General features: G+C 47.4%; 2 protein-coding genes across 2 annotated transcripts; both read right to left on the bottom strand.

Annotated features, from left to right (window-relative positions):
- Positions 1-116: 116 nt before the first annotated feature.
- On the bottom strand, positions 117-3867 carry LOC102695969 (lipocalin). Its single transcript, XM_069189881.1, has 7 exons — positions 3681-3867; positions 3149-3288; positions 2514-2593; positions 2039-2152; positions 1216-1317; positions 1087-1112; positions 117-403 (listed from the first exon to the last, which is right to left on the bottom strand). Exons 1-6 carry the CDS (start codon positions 3762-3764, stop codon positions 1087-1089), a joined length of 546 nt encoding a protein of 181 aa, XP_069045982.1. The 5' UTR covers positions 3765-3867; the 3' UTR covers positions 117-403.
- Positions 3868-6119: 2252 nt separating this feature from the next.
- Positions 6120-12475, bottom strand: c8g (complement component 8, gamma polypeptide). Its single transcript, XM_015341317.2, has 7 exons — positions 12161-12475; positions 11172-11332; positions 9716-9786; positions 8967-9074; positions 8030-8131; positions 7417-7452; positions 6120-6623 (listed from the first exon to the last, which is right to left on the bottom strand). The coding sequence occupies exons 1-7, from the start codon at positions 12314-12316 to the stop codon at positions 6616-6618; spliced, it is 642 nt and encodes a 213-aa protein (XP_015196803.2). The 5' UTR covers positions 12317-12475; the 3' UTR covers positions 6120-6615.
- Positions 12476-20941: the final 8466 nt, after the last annotated feature.

The raw sequence follows: 20941 nt of genomic DNA, 5'->3' as shown, positions 1-20941 counted from the left end.
AATATTCCTTTAACACATAAAAATAAACATTACTAAAGGTAACAACAAATATTTCCAGACAAATATTGTATGGAAAATAAATGTTTATAATGAAATAAATTGGACATAGACCACCATCATATTATAAACATTTTTATTTAATGTATGACAGTTTTAAAGGTTTGAAAATGAGAGAAATACTGTAGGTTGAAATGAACCGTGCATAAACTTGAACACAAACTGTGCAGCAGGAATGTGAATGTGAGCCAGGAGACCGAAGCGTGCTGAAGTCCACAGAGGACAGCTGACAGAGTTGAGTAATGGTGCTTTATTGTAGCCGGGCTCTGCATGTACAAACACCAGGAGCCCACAGGTCAAAGGTGGAGGGCGTGGCCACAAATCTTATCAACTTAAGTGCTCCATCCTAAAAAACAAGAAAGATGTGTGAGTTGATTAACTTAGAACATCTCAGTTTTTGATATATTCCCAGTTCCTTGAACTGGGATTTTGTCCATATGCGTCCACAGTTCTGGCCAGAAGGAGCCCGGTGTTCCCATTATTGCAGTCTCCTGACGGAATTCTTTCAGGGTTCTAGATGTGTTCTGAATGGTAACAGATGATGGTGACGTTTCCATCGTGTGTCAGCGGGAACTGGTCGTTGTTCTAATCCTCTCGTTTCATCAAAGGCAAGCGAGGGTGACTTGGCACAAGCACACGGGGGCTTTCAGAGCGCATGTGACATTGCAGGGATCATCCGTTTTGGAGCCTGGACTCGGAACAGCTGGCTAGGTGCAGGAGTTCAGACAACCAGGTGACCTGACCAATTTATCATGTGCAGTGAAGAGTGAGGGGTTATTGTAGAGCCAGACGTTAGTGAGGTACTGATGTCCTTTCACATGTCTAGAAACGGGGCTGTGGTAAGGGTTTAGTTTTTCAGAATGAAAGCGAAGGTGGTCTTTCAGCGGAGGCGGGTGGTGGGTGAGTTATCTAAAACAGAAATGCTGCACAAGGAAAGTCGCACAGAAGTAAATATTGAGGGTGATTAGTGTTTAGGAAAAGCTATACCTAAAAGATAGATCGATAACGGCAAAGAAAAAAGATACCAACCTATGCGGCTTTTGGACTGCACTCCTCTGTAAGGGAAAAAAAAAATCACAGTCATTATCATCATCATCTTCGTTGTTCTTTTTCTCATCATCCTTGTTGAGGCTGTAAAATGAAGCGATTCAGATTTACCGTTCTGGGGCAGGATGACAATGTTGTCCTTCTCGATGCCCGTGTCCAGGCAGAACTGCTCGAACCTCTGCAGCAGCTCGGGCCTCAGGTCCGGGGTCCTGCCTGTCGGATCACACACCCGGATCAGTGCAGCACGGCCAGGCCGCGAGGCACAGCCTGACCGCTCAGCAAAACGAGTCGCCTCCTAGTTTCACTTCTGCCGTCTTCTCGCTCTGCGAGCTGTCCCTCGTGCTGTGCTTCCCGTCTGAAGCCTTTTTTGGCCTTGATGTGAATGATTTCGGAATTGTGTCCCACAATTCAATACGAAACGGGAAGAATGCGGTTTGTCGTTCAATGTGATCTGATTTAATTGTGTGCTGACGCATGCCTTCTGTGCATGACGTGAGTGCAGAATAGAGAATAGAAAATCATCCGTGTGATGAAATGGATATATATATATATCTTAGCTTCTAAGTCGAGTTATTACATCAGGGCCGTGAACTGCGGTAAGCGGTGTGCTTTCCCGTTGCCTTTGTGTGCTTGCAGTGATGTATTCACAAGAGCCAAGCAGGAAAGGCAAAGCCTTTCTCTAGTTTAAACCTGAAGACCTGTCTGAAAGGCTGGAAGTCCAGCCTCCGTGCTAAGGAAGTCCTGAATTTTCACGCCGCATGAACGCTTGATCCCTCTTGGCGAACGTTCCTGGATTTGAATTTCAAGTGTCAAGGAATTGAAGTTTACGCAGCACTAACGCATGCTTTTAAGTCCGAGGTTAACTCCAGGGGGGTGATGTGTGAGTGTCCTGTACAAGCAGTCGAGAAGGGGGGCGGGTCTGCCGTTCTCTTACCGTACAGCTTGTTCAGGATGTCCGTGCGGCCGGCCTTGGTCTTGATTGTGTGGGTCAGGATGTACTCGTCATATTTCGCCTCCACCACTCGCAAGTCATTACTGTTGCCCCAGCCTGCGAAGAGGGACGCGGTACGTTTACGCTGCCGGGAGCACGGACACCTGTCTTTCACTCTGGGAGGCTCATGGAGAAACATCTTACAAATCTGTTCTTGACAGTAGGGCAGCCGCACTCTGTCGGCGCTAAGGGCTACATCCCCATCCCCTTCCCCCCTGGTACAGACGGGACACGGACTGGCAGGCAGGACACAATCCAGACCCTTCAGATCTCTGCTAAGGTGCAGATGAATGTGTTGTCTTTTGCTTAGCGTGCCTGACATGAAATGATCCACTTCGAGCTCATGACCTGCTGATGAAGCGCTCGTGCGGTCAGACGCCCGTGGGTGCAGGGCCCCAGGGGACAGGTGCTCACTCACGTTTGCTGTAGTAGGTGAAGCGGCCAGGGGTCTCTGTCTTTTGGGCCAGGTGGTTCATTTCCCAGCAAGTGCCGTCTGTCCTGCAGGGAACAGGGAGAAACGGAGGACTCGTTTACCCGTCCCGGGACAGACAACCACAGATTCCTCCGGTCTTGACCGCTCTGGTGCCGACTATGGCTTAAATAATTACTCGGGTTAGCTTGAAAGCCTCTCTGTGGGACGAGACAGAAGAACACGTGTTGTTTCTGCTTTAAGCTCTCTGCTTCTAAAGAGCTTGGACTTTCTGCTTTAAATGTAAAGACCTTTTAGCCAGTATAGGATGCACCATGATGGCAGCACAATGCTCTCGACGCGAGAGAACGTTTTTCTTACTAGATTAGCCTCTAATTATATACATCCTCCGGTTTATAGGTGAGTCCCAGGAGCATGGGCAGAAATGCCTTCTAATGAGCGACGGAGAAACTGGCACAAAAGGCAAAGAGGAGATGAAAGATGGGCAGCCTGGAAAGTCGGCCCACAAGCATGCCAGCCCACTCAGACATGCCCCTGTAAAAACACCAGAGCACGGTCGGACCTCGTGGAAGACTGCAGAAGCATGCTGCACCGGAGAGGGAGCGTGCCTGTGTGGTACTCACTTCCTGCTGCTGTAGCTCATGTCCATGTCCCCCTCTGCTGTGGGGGTCAGCACCATGGTGCCCTGCTTCATGTCCGCCTTCTTCGACACAAACCAGTGGGCGTTGGTGGCAAAACCGATCAGGTGCCACTTCCCCGCGCACTGCCCGGGAGATGCACTGGTTAGTAACACGCGTGAGGAAACTCTCACCTGGGCTGTGTGTCATCTCCAGTGAGCAGGACACAACCGCCCATAATCCCAGGGTGCAAACCTCCCGGAGGATATGGCAACCACTTCAGCTTTTCAAAAACTGAAGAGGGAAAAGACTGAAGCAATTCGTGCATTTATTTATGCTCTTGCATCTGGAAAGACTAAAACAGGTTTTGTGTCTGTAGTTGATCCACAGTGGGTAAATAGAACTAAAAACACTGGACCACACAGATTTAGAAAGATCTGCTCTTGACAGCTATACATCGTTTCACTTTGAGAGGAGAGCACTGTTGCTCTGACTTTCCTGTCTTTCTAGACTGTGTCTATCAGAAGGACAGGCTCACCTGCTGCAGGTCGAAATCCTCGGGGGGCAGGACCTCCGCAGAGACAGCCAGCACGCACAGCAGGGCTCCTAGCATTCCCAGCATCCTGTAGCTCGTCCTGGCCGGTGGGTTCAGAAGCTCTCGAAGGAATCAGGATGTGCTCAGAGAGTCGAGAGAGAGTCCTGTGTCCCGGCCCATCGAAGGAGTCCTTTATTTATACCAGAGCTGGAGCTGAGCTTACATAAAAAATCACCCCCCCCCCCACACACACACACCCACCCCTCTACCAATCTCCCAAAAGCCCAGCTCAAAACAGGCACCCCCACCCCCTTCCGGGCTGAACTAATTGCGGGGGTTATACAACAGGCATGTTTGCAGCCCAACCCAGGCACTGCCTGAACAGACACAGCGGGGGATGACCCAGTGCTGTTTTTTTTTGCTCCCCTCCCTCCCACAGCGATGCAGGTTCAGACAGGCCCAGAGCTGAAGCGGATCAGAGCTCTGCCTCCGTCCCAGGCCCGGGTTCGAAGCTACTGCTGCCGCAGTTCGATCCGGTTCGAGTGGAATCAGAAGGAAAAGGTGCAGGAATTCCGTAGGACTGTTCCCGGGCCATCGCTCAAGGTGAAGTTACAAACGTGACACGGTGTGGGCTTTTAAACAAGAGCCCATTTCACCTCCCAGCCCCGGTGAATCGCTCTGGTTTCGGACGATGAGAGTTTCCGGTGCAAACGAATCCGTTCGGAGGCCCGTGTTGTGTCACATGAGCAAAGCGCGTAAACGGCGTCAAAAAGTAAAGTATTGTGACGCATACGGCCACCATCGCAGGTTGTGCGAGCCGGCTTACCAGCGCGGTGACGTCACCGCCCTTCCCTGTGGATAGCAGGGACTGCAGCCGCCGGGCTGAGGGGAGATTTCCCTTGAGCTCAACTGGCCGGGTCCCTGTTGAGTGACGCCCGTGTCACGGAAGTCTGAAAAACGAGACGCACCGTGGAGAGGCAGGAGAGCAAAAATGACCCTATGCGTAGCGGCGAGACGGGGAGTTAGCCCGGGCTCATTAGTGCAAAGAGTTCAGGAGTGCCGTATAGAAACCTATAATAATAATAATTGTTTACACTTATATAGCACTTTTCTGGACACTCTACTCAAAGCGCTTTACAGGTAATGGGGATCCCCACCACCAACACCAGTGTGCAGCCCCCACCTGGATGATGGGACGGCAGCCATAGTGCGCCAGAACGCTCACCACACATCAGCTATCAGTGGGGAGGAGAGCAGAGTGATGAAGCCAGTTGAGAGAGGGGGATTATTAGGAGGCCATGATTGGGAAGGGCCAATGGGAAATTTGGCCAGGACGCCGGGGTAACACCCCTACTCTTTTCAAGAAACGCCCTGGGATTTTTAATGACCACAGAGAGTCAGGACCTTGGTTTTACGTCTCATCCGAAGGACGGCACCTGTTTACAGTATAGTGTCCCCCGTCACTATACTGGGGCATTAGGACCCACATGGACCGCAGGGTGAGCGCCCCCTGCTGGCCCCACTAACGCCTCTTCCAGCAGCAACCTTAGTTTTTCCCAGGGGGTCTCCCATCCAGGTACTGACCAGGCTCACACCTGCTGAGCTTCAGTGGGCTGCCAGCTGTGAGTTACAGGGTGATATGGCTGCTGGCAGCTCTCAGGTAGCGGACGTGGGGTGCCCTGGTGCTAGGCGGGTCTCAGGACATCCGAACGTCAAAGCTGAGCGAGGGCGGAGAGCAAGACCAGGAAATATATAGTCCCAAAGGGGGAGAGCAACACCGGAAGGACAGCAAAGAACCGGAAATGAAAGACAGGACAGAGAAGGAGCGTCCTCTGGCTGCAGAGGGCGTGACAGCCCGAGGCCCGGGTTCGAGTCCCCAGCGGGGACATACTCCACTTTTTAATGTCTTTTTTTATGTCCATACAAATGGACATACTCCATTTGTACGTCAAGTGGACATACTCCAGTTTTCTTAATTGCTGCCCCTCAGTGGAATCATTAAAACTTGGCAACCTCGATACCAGATCCATGTATGCGATAAGAGATGTAAGAATACATCAGGAATATCACAAGTACAGGCTGACATCATACGCTAGATATTCCCATGAACTAAAGGAGGTAAAAAAACGTGACTTCATTTATAATTATACAGTTAGTGTGCTTACTGTAATGTTACCCTAAAATGCTATATCTTGAAAACAACACACCATCCAAGTACCCAACCTCAGACATGCAATAGTGTAACCACTCACGCACGCTGGATCTCCAAGACAAAAATATAAACGTGTTTGGGAATATAGGCTCAAGTGTCACCGTTATCCAAAAACTGAACACCAGCTAGTCATTATCATTTAAAGATGATGTATTTTTATCCCGCGGTCAAAAATAACAAGGGGTATGAGTTGAGAAACGCAACTGTTTGACAAAATCAAATCATTCTGGTTTGTTTTTTTTTTCCCAGTTGTGACTTTTTAATACACACACACGCGCGCTTGCGAGCGCAGGCACTAAAAAAACAACCTCACCAACAGGACAAAACACCGCCCTCCAGGACGTTCTGCTGCTGAAAAAGCTCTCATGATTTAGCAAGCCGGAGATAATAAAACAGACTGTTGTGCTGTCAGCTCTTTATAGGGTAAACAGAATTCCTGAGCAGCACGGCGGGCTTTGACATAACCTGGCAGGCAGAGGAACGCAAGCTAGGTGGTCTGTCCAAGGAAAGACCCCAGCGGAGAGGAGCTGAGACTGCAGCTAGCGCCGCTACTGTAATAGAAAATAGCGGCCACATTTGTCTTTCTGTCTATGTGGTGTTTTGTAGCCTAATAAAAACAACAAGAAAGAAGTTGAAGCTGAGGGTTGCCGTAAAAAAACTCTTCATTTTCGTTTGGACTTTTGAGCTCATGTCGGGAAGTCCATCGGCGCTGCCGGCATTCCACATTCACAAACCTGCGACAGAATCAATAGAAAACAACGTTTTAAAAAGGGGGGTCTGGTGATAGCGTGTTTATTTTTTTTTTTAAAAAGGCAAGATGCTTTTATATATATACATACACACACAAGATTAAAAAAAAACTGCTGAGACACCGTGAAAAGAGCAGGAGAAGTCCCAGACACACGTGTGGCGGGATAGCGTGATCTGCGGAGGAATTCGCCCCGGGCGCTGTGGGAGCCTCTGCTGGCAGAAGGCACGGTTCCCGTATAGCTGCACCTTGTCACGCCACTGTCTGCACCTCCGAGGCCCGGGAGCACTAGTCTCTTAACACGCACCAGCCAGGGGCGCCACCTGCACCTACGGTACAGCACCCAACTCCAGTACGAAGAACCCTAGATCATTACAATCCCCACCATAACATCATCAGCAACCCTAATTGTTACTGCTGTGTTATTGCTTGTAACTGCTGAACGGAAGCACTTCACACACAGAAGAGCCCAGCAGGGATGCACTCATAGTTTCCACTTGTGTCCTGTGGTGGGTGTTCCTCCCCGGCCCCGCCTATCAAGACGTGACAGTCCACTCTCCCTGTGCCGTTCCACCTGGCCAGCGGCTTTAGACAACCACCTCGTCCAGTCGAGGAGCTGGCTGGGCCGGAGTCTCACCTGGCCCACGCCTGGCACAAGGCCGGTTGTAGCCACGTTTCTTGTTTTTTCAAAAAGGTCTGGCCGACGCCATAGCGACGCGTGGGCTTGGCGTAGAGAAAAATGGGGGAAAAGAAGTCTAGAAACCAGAAGGGTCACTCACGCAGGATGTGGAATTCGTCCGCCGACTCGCAAAAGCCTGCGAAAGGAGAAGGCAGTGTCAGTGCTGGGCCTCCTGTCCCACCGAAGCAATTGAGCCCACCTGCTGCCCCCTGTGGCGGTGTGAACACCTTGGCTGTGTTGGCACACCCTGTGAGCCCACCTGAAGCTCACTGCATCTCTCTGTCTCCCAGCTGCAGGTGGGCCCCCATGTATCAGACGTACAGTATAGTTCCAGACGCGTTTCGGGATTTCATCCAGCTACGTTCAGGAATCACTTAGGGCACTATGGGATGTTGGTGGGCTGATGTCTATCCCAGGCCACAAGGCAGGCATGAGGTGGAACACGCAGGCTCCACACAGAGGGTATCCCAGTCTGCAACCCAGAGCTGAAGCACCTTCACACCACCATGCTGCATCTTTGGGGTCTTCATTGAACTTTAAAAATGCAATTTCCTCTACAATGAATGTGTGCCAGTGGGCTAGCTTCGGTGTTAGCTGGTGTGTGTGTTATGAAGTGTAACAGGAGTGTTAGGCAGCAGGTGAGCTGCTAGTGAACGTCTCTCCGGAGTGCGGTGCTGGGGAGGCCGACCGCGGGCTGCCAGGCGCACACTCACCGTATTTGGGGAAGTAATAAACTGAGTCGATGCTGATCTTTTGGTCTTGGGCTAAATCCTCATACATGTTGAGGATGTCTTCTGGGATCTCTGTCGACCGCCCTGAGGAAGAAGAGAGGAGATCAGAGGCCGTCTCTTGCTGTGGCCATGCGGAAAGGGCGTGCCGTGTCTCGCAGCTTAGTGCCATTAGACCTGTGCGAGCCAGGCCTCAGGACCAGGGAGGGTGAGATCAGTTCGGGCTGTACGCCTGTCTGTGGGCCCTGTGTCAGGTCCTGGTCCTCACTAACACGACACTAACACGGCCCTCTCTGAGGTCAATTAAACACCAACCACTCTCACCGGCTGTTTGTGCAGACGAACAAGTAAAGGTTTATTCCACGCTGAAAAGAGAAGAAAAGAAACACAATGTTTCGGCTATGGAGCCTTCTTCTTCAAAGAAGAATAAACCTTTACTTGTTGACGCAGCTCCCTACTTGAACTAAGCTTGCGCAGGCTACACTGCTGAATCCCTTTCTCATTCTGCAACGGTGAAGCATCCGGCGGTTCGAGCTCAGTTTGATATAAGGTTGAAACAGGTTTATTATGGAGCCCCCTGGAGAGAAAGGCAGCCCTGCTTGGCTCTGAAAGCCAGGCTTTGCCAAGTTTTTTTATACAGCTGCACTTGAGGAATGCTTGCGTTAAGAAAGAAAGCATATTTGCACACTTATTAACAAGCGTCACACAATGGTAATATTCAAACACTAGAACGCAAAAGGCTTCACAAGCTGTTAAACACCTCCTCAGGGGTCAAAATGACTAAATACCGATCCCGGAGCTACAACAGATGGGTCGCTTTCCAAACATGAAGAAAAATCAATTTGGTTCGAACTAAACTCTACCCTAAGTTTGCCCAGGTGCTGTCGCTGTGTCACCAGGCGTGGCTATTGTCTCTACCCACCGTACAGCTTGATGGTGATCTTGCCCCGCTTCTGGTAATACAGGATGGCGTAGCCTCTGTAGTCTGTCTTGGCGACCACAATGTCGATGTTATTGGATGTCCCGGGGCCTGAGGAGTGAGACTCTGTGTTAGCATGTGCTTCTGTGTTAGTATCTCAGAGTTCAATGTCAGTCAGCCAACCGATTTTAGCTTTGCTGTAGTGCCCTTTGTAGGAGTTTGTCACCGAGAATTACACAACCTGCTGTGAATGGTGCTGATGTAATGGAGCTCTCCTTGGTCACGAGCCTCACCTGAACAGTGGGTGCATACCCACTGTGCACATAGAGAATCCTTGAATAAGACTGATTTCTGCAGCAGACGGAGGAGTGCTCTATTACCTGACCACATCACTAACATTGCAATGTCAAAGCAACAGTTTGTAATGCAAAAACATCCCGGACGAATGTGCAATTAAAAGCATCAGTCAGATTTTGGGAACTGCACCCTAAGGTTTAGCACCAGTGATCTATGAGAAACATCCAGGAAGATACAAAGTGAAAACTGTTGATCTGTGATCTGTTAATTTCGGTTTTGTCATTTGGTCAAGATGTTTATACTCGCAGTATCCCGTGTGTATTCCATGTGTGTGTATTGTGTGTACTGTAGATGCTCTCCTCAGCTCGTCCTCCTGGAGGAGACTCTGTGCAAAGGGCCCCAGCAGCCAGTATCGAGTCCCTCTGGGGACCACGCTCCTGTGAAGGCAGACTGACCTTTGAGGAGGAACCGGCCCTTGGTTGGGGTGAGATGGTACTCCTGGCGAATGTCCCAGCACTGCAGATCCCTGTGCGCGCGCACACACACACAAAGAGAAAACACACTTTCTCACCCAGATTCCCCTTGTAATACGACAGCAAAGCACCAGGACTGCTGACGTTCTGCAAAGTATTAGATTGTAGATCTAATTTGATTAGATTTATTGATCAGCACTGAGGTTAAATGCTCACAACATGCTTTCGAGTTGAAATAATGATGGACGGTCTTTTTTAAGAATAATACATAATTACAATACATATTTTTTTAAGAGAGAGGGACCACCAGCACTGAGCACTGCAGTGCTACTGGGCCCTGTCCCTGCCTGTGTGCAGCCATGAGACACTACAAATGTAAGAGGGATAACATGCAAATTCAACTACAAGCCTAATTCCTCCCGATTTAAAATGAGGCCCTGTTTGCACCCCAAACTGTTTCTAACACATTTTTAAAGTTCTGTTGCTATGACAGAAATTTGACAATGTGGAGAACAAGATGTGAAATTCTCTGAAAGTGAAGGCAGATGTACAGAATCCACTGTGGGCATTACTGATCACATTTTTACCGCCATCTCCAGGCAAACGGGATCAAAATCTGATCCGTGAGTCTGCCGGAGAGGCTCACACACACACGCCCGGACCTGTGAGGTGAACTCAGCAGTCTCTCCTGCACCGAATTCCATCTTTCCGGACTTGTGTTACACAAGACGAGCACAGGCGAAGGGAATATCTTTTGTGGTTACCAAACTGCTTGCCAAGGAACTTTTCCAGTTAGGACAGGTTTCACGAGAATAAAAGACAAAAACAAAATGAACAACTCCCAACTTTGATATGCACGTGAGGGGATTGGAACGCATCGGGTTAAGAAACTCAGAGCCTTTCCAATCTTTAGCTTCCAGCTCCAGTTAGTTCTGTATCAAGCGCTTTGAAAAGCCACCTTTAAAGGCACTATATAAAATAAAGTTTTTTATTATTATTATTATTAAACAACAGACTGGTGAAGAAATGTCTTTCTGTGACAACTAACTGGTGGTAAACTTGAGTATTCCCTATTTCTTTAATACATAACAATGCAGCCCTCATCGGGGCATGGGCAGGGCTGAGACTGAGGTTGTGTTTAGAGATGTGTGTGCCCGCCACAGGCTGCAGATACTCTGCAGTGGTGTAGACTAAGCGCTGATAAAAACAGCAATTTGTGGACACCAGTTACACTGGGGATTAAGGGCCCAGTTGGAACCAGCAGAGACAGGGCTGAGAAGCACAGATGTAGGACAGTTTTAGAAGTGGGTGAATTAAGAAAGTAAGGCAGCCTCCCAGTGCCTTCGTTGCTACTGTCCTTCAGCGTTAAATGAAATGTTTGCCTTCCGGATTCAGCTTTTCATGGTGGGGTTGCCCAGCTTGTGCTGTCTGTACTTACAGCTTTCTCAGTGTGCTCACGGACAGGAGGGACTTGGCGGAGGTCTGGGGAGACTTGGGGGGCACTTTCAGGGTTATGGTGGTGCCCTCCAGCACTGCGTTACTCTGTCGGAGAGACTCGCACTCCGACGCCACAGCGATCAGGAACCATTTCCCAGACATCTGCCGAGAGAGAGAGAGAGAGAGAGAGAGAGAGAGAGAGAGAGAGAGAGAGAGAGAGAGAGAGAGAGAGAGAGCAGCCATCAGTAGGGCTGGCCAACTGGCAGAGAGCTTTCATTGCACCGAAGAAAATACATTCCCTGTTTGGCTGAAATTATGATTAATCATAAGATAGCTCCAGATGCCTATCAAGGAACATAAAACCCAGTACTGTGAAAATGAACAAAGCCTACTGTATTTTTTTAATTAACTGATTATGGAAATTGATTATCCAGATAGTGTGTTTGCCAGGATGCTACTCTGGAGAAGACGACTTTGAATTACATCTCGCTGACATGTCTGATTGACCTCATAAAGGAGAGGTTCATTCTACTCTGAAAACATTTTCTTCAAGTGTGAGGTGTATCACAAAAGAGCATCTATTCATTCTTTCTGGTTTTCAGAGTGGAATTAACCTTTGCTTGTTTTTGTGGCCAACACGTGCTGACACAGCCCCCCGCTCGAAGCTCATTCAGAAAAGCCTCTGCACAGTCACAGCCTTGTTCCTGGAGTGTGGTGGAGCCATCTTGTTTACATCCTGTGTGACATGAGTCACCTGGCTGAAGACATCACTCGAAACACTTAAGCTAAGCAGGTAAGCTTTAGGATCACCCATACATTGACATACATACATTGACCCCCAGCTGTGTCTCTGTGAGCCTCATGGAGAGCAAGCTGGGGTATGCGAAAAGACAAATTCCTAATGCAAGAAATTGTATTTGGTCAATAAAGTGATCTTATCTAAGTGATTAACGCCTCTCACAGCGGGGCTCCAGACAGCGCGTACAGTACCTGGTCCAGGTTGAAGTCCTCCTGGACGGCGATCTTGTCGATGGGGCTCTCCTGCTGTCTCCGCCTGCTGGGCCGTGCGGCTCCCCCTGTGTCCGGCAGACACAGCGCCCACACGGCCAGCACAAACACGCAGCACGCAGCACGGACACCGGCCATCCCTCGGCTCGTGGAGATGAGGCAAGTCCTGCTCTGTCCTCAGTGTCTGTCCCCTGCTCTCTCACTCTCACTCTTCCTCTTCCTCAGTTTGTCAAGCCCACTGTCCTTCTGTCTCTGTGCAGCTTCTTCCTTGTGTCTCTTTCTGGCCTGCCAAGGGGGGAATCTGACCTTTAGCAAAGCAAACAGAGATTGCTTATTTACAGAAACAGGCCCATGACTCCCGAGTGTATGATTAATCCAGATAGGTAAGATTAGGGGCAGGGATGCATTTCAAAATTCCCCTTGAAGAATTTTTTGGGGGGCTTTGTCCATTTCTGTTGGATGTGAAGAGCTGCTTCCTGTGTGGCAGGGGTAACACTGGGAGTTTTTTGTTTCTAACCACAATCCTGCAAAGGAGATCAGGACTTCACCTCCTTATCTGTGCCATTGAATTCAGTAGACTTTTGGCAGTGCTGATTTATGGCACTCTTCAGTATCGAAACCAGCTCCACATCTCAAAAGCAACTGGAATTGCACTTTTATTACATCAGTGGCACTTCTGTGCTTTTCATATCAACACCTGAGTCAGGCTCTGCATCTAAGAGTCTGTGGGGGCTGTATTTGTGCTGGTGATTCACACAGGTCACCTCTGCGTCTGGGCTATCATTTATGACAAAGCCATGCTCTGGTGCTCCTGGCACTCTTGTCCAGGTCTGCCAATATTCCTTTGCTAAAAATTTTGAAAAGTTTTTACTGTGAAGGTTGGGGTTTTGAAAGCTATGAAAACACGAGTGAAAACAGGAGCGTGTTTTGAGCCTCCTCCGTGTATTTGGCGCCCTCTATAGTGATCCAGTGGCACTGCAGTCATGCTCTAAATTCTGGACATACTGTACTGCATCTGATCTGAAAGATAAGGACACAAACACTGGAGAGCAGACCTAAGGGTTTACTGCTCTGTTAAATAACGATTGTAGACTGTTAATAGAATACAGACTAGAAAGAGTTTAACTTCTTTATAAAGAATGTTAAAGGAAGACATTAAAGGAAGGAAACTGAATACTACTTATCGTGTATTGCTTTTTAATTTTTTAACAGAGAAAGAACTGTAAAATGACAGCAGTTAAGCAGTGTGTGGTAAATGTAGTGCCAAAATTGGCGAGTGAAAATATATTGTGCTTCTAAATTCTGTATTCTGTCACTTGACTGAGAATTTTATTTCAGCTTAGTTTTTCCTAGCTGGATGGATTTTCAGCTGTTTTTTTCGGCCGGTAGAAATCACCCATGCCAATGTCAGTGTTAAGGAAGTCAGGTTTGGGGATTTCTGAGAGCCTCACACAGCATTAGTGCAACTGTTTTTTTCCATTGCATTCTTGAAAATGAGGCATATTTTGTACATTTTCAATGCTAAAAAACAGCTGCATCTACAATTGTGCTGTGCATGTCATTCAAATGCACCATATGTTAGTGGCTGAAACAGATCGGAGTCAGTCTGAAATAGAATTGTTTCCCTTAATGAATACGACATAGTGAATCCTACAACAAATGTTTCAGCACCTCAACATGATGCGTTCTACGGTTCAGACAACAGAATTGTCACAGTAGTGTGGATTGAGGCTGTGTGAACAGTACAGCACAGTACTGGCTGGTCATGACTGACGACAGCTCCCTTAGCCCTGTGCATTCTTCACAGAGGCTGAATCCTGGACATGGAGAGCTTCCTCAGCTGCACAGAAGTGCCCAGGACAGGAGGACCTGCTCAGGGAATACATACGGTAGCGCTCCGGGGTTCATGGGGGTATGCATCCTCACTGCTGCCGCCTCAGGTCTGCCCCCCACTGTCGGGGACTTGAACCCGGGCCTCTGGCGTCACTCAACAGGGACCCGGCCAGGTGAGCTCAAGGGAAATCTCCCCTCAGCCCGGCGGCTGCAGTCCCTGCTATCCACAGGGAAGGGCGGAGACGTCACCGCGCTGGTAAGCCGGCTCGCACAACCTGCGATGGTGGCCGTATGCGTCACAATATTACAGTGCCTTGCGAAAGTATTCGGCCCCCTTGAACTTTTCAACCTTTTGCCACATTTCAGGCTTCAAACATAAAGATATACATTTTTTATTTTATGTGAAGAATCACCAACAAGTGGGACACAATTGTGAAGTGGAACGAAATCTATTGGATTTTTGAAACTTTTTTAACTAATAAAAAAATGAAAAGTGGGGCGTGCAAAATTATTCGGCCCCCTTGCGTTAATACTTTGTAGAGCCACCTTTTGCTGCGATTACAGCTGCAAGTCGCTTGGGGTATGTCTCTATCAGTTTTGCACATCGAGAGACTGAAATTCTTGCCCATTCTTCCTTGCAAAACAGCTCGAGCTCAGTGAGGTTGGATGGAGAGCGTTTGTGAACAGCAGTTTTCAGCTCTTTCCACAGATTCTCGATTGGATTCAGGTCTGGACTTTGACTTGGCCATTCAAACACCTGGATACGTTTATTTGTGAACCATTCCTTTGTAGATTTTGCTGTATGTTTGGGATCATTGTCTTGTTGGAAGATAAATCTCCGTCCCAGTTTCAGGTCTTTTGCAGACTCCAACAGGTTTTCATCCAGAATGGTCCTGTATTTGGCTGCATCCATCTTCCCCTCAATTTTAACCATCTTCCCTGTCCCTGCTGAAGAAAAGCAGGCCCAAACCATGATGCTGCCACCACCATGTTTGACAGTGGGGATGGTGTGTTGAGGGTGATGAGCTGTGTTGCTTTTACGCCAAACATATCGTTTTGCATTGTGGCCAAAAAGTTCGATTTTGGTTTCATCTGACCAGAGCACCTTCTTCCACATGTTTGGGGTGTCTCCCAGGTGGCTTGTGGCAAACTTTAGACGAGACTTTTTATGGATATCTTTGAGAAATGGCTTTCTTCTTGCCACTCTTCCATAAAGGCCAGATTTGTGCAGTGTAAGACTGATTGTTGTCCTATGGACAGACTCTCCCACCTCAGCTGTAGTTCTCTGCAGTTCATCCAGAGTGATCATGGGCCTCTTGGCTGCATCTCTGATCAGTCTTCTCCTTGTCTGAGCTGAAAGTTTAGAGGGACGGCCAGGTCTTGGTAGATTTGCAGTGGTCTGATACTCCTTCCATTTCAAGATGATCGCTTGCACAGTGCTCCTTGGGATGTTTGAAGCTTGGGAAATCTTTTTGTATCCAAATCCGGCTTTAAACTTCTCCACAACAGTATTACGGACCTGCCTGGTGTGTTCCTTGGTCTTCATGATGCTCTCTGCGCTTTCAACAGAACCTTGAGACTATCACAGAGCAGGTGCATTTATACAGAGACTTGATTACACACAGGTGGATTCTATTTATCACCATCAGTCATTTAGGACAACATTGGATCATTCAGAGATCCTCGCTGAACTTCTGGAGTGAGTTTGCTGCACTGAAAGTAAGTAAGTAAAATTGAGGGGAAGATGGATGCAGCCAAATACAGGACCATTCTGGATGAAAACCTGTTGGAGTCTGCAAAAGACCTGAAACTGGGACGGAGATTTATCTTCCAACAAGACAATGATCCCAAACATACAGCAAAATCTACAAAGGAATGGTTCACAAATAAACGTATCCAGGTGTTTGAATGGCCAAGTCAAAGTCCAGACCTGAATCCAATCGAGAATCTGTGGAAAGAGCTGAAAACTGCTGTTCACAAACGCTCTCCATCCAACCTCACTGAGCTCGAGCTGTTTTGCAAGGAAGAATGGGCAAGAATTTCAGTCTCTCGATGTGCAAAACTGATAGAGACATACCCCAAGCGACTTGCAGCTGTAATCGCAGCAAAAGGTGGCTCTACAAAGTATTAACGCAAGGGGGCCGAATAATTTTGCACGCCCCACTTTTCATTTTTTTATTAGTTAAAAAAGTTTCAAAAATCCAATAGATTTCGTTCCACTTCACAATTGTGTCCCACTTGTTGGTGATTCTTCACATAAAATAAAAAATGTATATCTTTATGTTTGAAGCCTGAAATGTGGCAAAAGGTTGAAAAGTTCAAGGGGGCCGAATACTTTCGCAAGGCACTGTAAACCTGTGCCAGTAGAGTAGATAGATACTTTATTGATCCCGTGAGGGAAATTGCAGAGTAGCACGGTGGCCCAGTGGTTACAATTGCTGTCTTGCAGTGCGGGGGCCCTGGATACAATTCCTGGGGTGCTAACTGTGTGAAGTTTGTACGTTTTCCCTGCGTTCATGTGGGTTTCCATCCACAGTCCAGAGACATGCTGGTAGGTTACTTGGGTTCTGGGAAAACTGGCCCTGGTATGAGTGTGTCTGTGTGTGCCCCATGATGGACTGGTGCCCCATCCAGGGTGTACCCTGCCTTGTGCCTGTTTCTGCCAGGTTAGTCTCGGGTTGCACTGCGACCCTTTACTGGATAAAGCTGGTTAGACAATACATGGATGGAAGTGCACCTGTCTCCTCTGGTGCTGCTGCCTCTCCTTCAGCTGAAGGAATTCACAGTTCTAAGCTACCTGTACCCTCTTTGTGAGATTCTGATCTGTGTTCATCTGATACAGCAGATAATTTCCACAGGCTTTGACACCGAGGTCCTGATAACACTGGAGTGACTAGAATCGCTTTGGATAAACCGCAGTGAAGCTCAAACAGGGAAATGGTTTTGAATTTCTGTTAAGAGGGGTGACTTTGAATCAGCTAATAGATACACACTTTTATTTTAACTAAGTGCTTAAACCGTCAAATCAAATGAGGAATAAAATCGAATTTTAATGTCTTTAATTCACAACACATGTAAGCAATATAATCTTAGCGTATTGCTTTTAATTATACATTTAATTATAGTCGACACAAGTTTAGGTCACTGTATAAAATGAAGCACACCCTACTTTAAATAATTAAACCAACCAAAATTCAAATGAAATAAACAGCATGCAGGTTTGCACTCACAAATAATTTTTCTCGGTATTATAAAATTTATCGTTTCTCTCTACAACTTGTATATGGAATAGCAGATAGCGTAGCACACATAGTTCAAGTAGGGAGCTGCGTCAGCATGCGTAGACTGCAAAGGAACAAGGAAAGGTTTATTCCTGCTGAAAAGAGAAGAAAAGAAACAACGTTTTGGCTGTGGAGTCTTCTCTGGGTGTATGACACCCGAACACCTTTACTTGTTCCTTTGCAGATACATAAATTCGTACTTTGTGGATCAATCAGTTACAGAAATTCAATAAAGCGTGGCCTTCCTGGACTCCACAGTAAAATGCCCTTTAAAAAACATCAAGCACTTACTGTTGAGATTCTTTTAATAGTTTATCAACTGCAGTAATAAAATGTAAATCGCAGAAAAAAAAATGTCAATTGTCATTTTAGCACCAACGTGTTCCAGAAGCTGTTGGTGAACTGACAAATGTTACACAATAAACTCAAATCCAATATCAGTCTAAACTCAAGCCCGTCATCGACCACAGGGGTCGCAGTAACAGCACACTGAGCAGGTGGTGCCAGGTGGTGCAGTCACCCCTTTCAATAATAATAATAATAACATCACTATTAACCCTTTACAATTTCTTGCATTAGGAATGATCTTTTTGCATACCCCAGCTTGATCTCCATGAGACACACAGACAGGGAGAGAAGCTTGGGGTCAGAGCACAGGGTCTGCCATTGTACAGCGCCCCTGGAGCAGTTGGGGTTAAGGGCCCTGCTCAGGGGCCCAACAGAGTAGGATTCCTCTACCAGCCACGGGATTTGAACCAGCAACCTTCCAGCCACAGGCACAGATCCTGAGCCACAGAGCCACCTCTCCGCCCCTAAGCTTCTTCAGCTGCACAGACTGGCTCACCCTGTGGGACTTCCGTTAAATCAGATACTTTCTAACGGGATCTTTTCTAAGCCTCTGCAGACCTATTAAAGATGTCGGTAACAATTCTGGAGCAGGGAAAGCTCAGATCTGTAGCACTGCCTGACCCACAGGGTGACAGAGTGAGGGTTAGATCTTTTTTATAAAACATTACCCAAGGTGTCTGATATTGCTACCCCACTAAGGCTGAAGTTTGTTTGACTCCCTTGTCACAGAAAGTAGAAAACTTTCAGTGGCTTTGAAGAGGCAGAACCAGCGGAGTTCATAGTCCCTGATCAAACAAAACAATATGGCCCCCAGTGTCCCAAGACGGCCGTCAGTTTCTCAAGACGTCTGATGGTTTTTCCATATGGATGCTGGTTTCTCAGATGGCCACGAGTCTTTCAAGACGGCTGTCTCTTTCTCAAGGGAGATCAAGTCGAGGAGAAGAAGAGGCCACATTCTCTTTCTTCAATATGTTTTTATAAGGGGGAGCGGGTTTTGCTCATGTGACCACGATCCAGTAATGAAATGAGGAGGTTAATGGCCTGCAGTGAGTGCAGGTCTCTGCTCAAGCAAAATGCTTCAATTCCCGTTTACTGTAAAAACACAAGTCTGCCAGTGGTCAGGACAAACACAGACCTGTGCACCTTTTTTTCATTTCTGATTCCACATGGTTTCATTTGAGCAAATTTGAAAGTATACTACCCCCAACAATAATTGCATTTCAAATGGCGATACAGAACGCCACAATATTGTGAATTTGTATACATACAATAAAACATACAGTGGAGAGATTAATCCTCTTTAATTTCTACCAATACCCACTATCCTCATTAATTTCATTGCTCAGAATAAATAACCTAGTCATCTCGAAGAAACACAGAATTGGCCTTTACTGAAAACCCAGAGTCATTTCCCTGTTTTTGCATTTTTTGTGGTTTTACATGAAACAATTCCCTCAACTCCAGTGCTATCAGTACATGGGTGCCAGAGCCTTTGTAATTAATCAGTTGATCTGCATCAGATAATACACCAGTTCAAAGAAAGACAATTCTTCATATGAGATGAGAATGATGAAGAGATAACAACAGCAGAGAAGGCGGGTTTGTAAGCTGTCTGTATCCCCCAGAGTGAGATCACACAGTGGGTTCTTCTCTGAGGCAGTGTCACCCCACTCTCAGTGATCAGTCATCAGTAAAGCCCAGTCAGTGTTGTACTATGGTTGTCTGTGGTTCTGGGATCCTGTAAAGAGGGATGGCTCAGACCTCCTCACGTAGACCTCTATGGCTCGGACTCTGCTCATCTGGGGCACGTCATGAGCTGATTGAGACTGGGGTTCTCTAGGCACCCAACTAGTTGGTCAGGGCTGGGATTAGTCAGCCCAAGGACCTTAAGTTCTTGTCAAATCCTTGAACCTACCGGTGCCCGCAATGACATTGGTAAGAAGCGTGCTATCCCTGCCTTTGCCACCGGCCCTCCTGCTGGGCGCAGTTGAGCTGGCATTGCCTCAGGTGCCAAAACGCTCTGCACACTGTAGGAGTGTTGAGCCCACATGTCTCATTTTCTCTTGAGGACGGGCAGGAGTGAGGGCTCGGTCTTTAAAATAGTTTGCAAATTTCCAAATAAGGCAAATATGCGGTGGAAGGTTATTAAAAAAAAAGCTACAGCATCCAATCCATAAAAGCACAGGCTAGGCAGCGTGATGGTCCGCACTGCTAACTCACAGCTCCAGGGTCCTGGGCTCGATTCTAGCTTGGGACATCTGTCTGTGTGGAGTTTGCATGTTGTGTGCTCTACCCAAGTTTGTTCAGGTTTTCTACAGGTGCTCTCATTTCCTGTGCCAGAAGGAATAGGTGGCTGTCTGACTCTAAATTATCACTTTCTACAGGGCCTTCAAGGGATTTTAATATCTGGATGTTTGTGTTCACTATAATTAGTTCTGCCTTGTGAGCCTTGTGGCACATACAGAATACACTGCTTTGCAAAAGTATTGCTGTTGAGTTATAAAATATGTATCCACATTTTTTTTTAGTTGTATGGTTTTTAATTAAAAAATTGAATGGTAAAACTGAACACTTTTATGGGTGAAAGAATTTAAATGTCAGAAAAGAAAAAAATTAAACACGATAATATTTTGATGGTTTGATATTTTGAGTATTCATACGCTTTTCTATGGCAAATCTAAAACAGTTCAGGTGGACAAAATTGCTTTAAGAGATTCCACAGTCAGCTGGATGGCCTGCATGTGCTATAAAAGTGATTGATTCGATTGCAGAATCAGTACGGATATCTCTGTTAAAAACTCTCAGGCAGGTAGAGAGTTTCAAGTAAAGATTCAAGTAAAGATGAGCCAGCAGCCACAGCACCCTGCAGCTCTCAACTGGCAGCCCACTGAAGCTCAGAAGGGTTGAGCCTGGACAGTACCTGGGACTCCTGGGAAGCTATGGCTGCTGCTGGAAGTGGTGTTAGTGGGACAAGAAGGGGGCGCCCACCCTGCGGTCGATATGAGTCCTAATGCCCCAGTATAGTAGTGGGGACACTGCCAGCTTTTGGATGAGACGTTAAACTGTCCTGACTCTCAGGGGTCATTAAAGATCCCCGGGCATTTCTCGAGAAGAGTAGGGAGTTATCCCGGAGTCTGGACCAAATTTCTCCCCTCGGCCTTTACCGTGGCCTCGCAATTGACCCTGTGTATGATTGGCTTTACCTGCCCTGCGATGGACTGGCGTCCTGTCTAGGGTGTACCCTGCCTTGTGCTCGTTGCTTGCTGGGTAGGCTCCGGCTTCCCGCGACACCGTATGGGAT

The sequence above is a fragment of the Lepisosteus oculatus genome, chromosome 5 (assembly GCF_040954835.1).
Source record: "Lepisosteus oculatus isolate fLepOcu1 chromosome 5, fLepOcu1.hap2, whole genome shotgun sequence".
NCBI lineage: Eukaryota > Metazoa > Chordata > Actinopteri > Semionotiformes > Lepisosteidae > Lepisosteus > Lepisosteus oculatus.
Note: the sequence above shows the minus strand (reverse complement) of the source record. Positions and strands in the feature narration are given on the sequence as shown.

Coding starts and splice junctions, on each gene's coding strand:
- c8g (XM_015341317.2), bottom strand. CDS start 12,316: ATGGCCGGTGTCCGTGCTGCGTGCTGCGTGTTTGTGCTGGCCGTGTGG. Junction 11,333..12,160: donor AGGACTTCAACCTGGACCAG/GTACTGTACGCG, acceptor CTCTCTCGGCAG/ATGTCTGGGAAATGGTTCCT. Junction 9,075..9,715: donor GGGCCGGTTCCTCCTCAAAG/GTCAGTCTGCCT, acceptor CTCACTCCTCAG/GCCCCGGGACATCCAATAAC.
- LOC102695969 (XM_069189881.1), bottom strand. CDS start 3,764: ATGCTGGGAATGCTAGGAGCCCTGCTGTGCGTGCTGGCTGTCTCTGCG. Junction 1,318..2,038: donor CATCCTGAACAAGCTGTACG/GTAAGAGAACGG, acceptor GTGATCCGACAG/GCAGGACCCCGGACCTGAGG. Junction 1,113..1,215: donor TGTCATCCTGCCCCAGAACG/GTAAATCTGAAT, acceptor TTTCCCTTACAG/AGGAGTGCAGTCCAAAAGCC.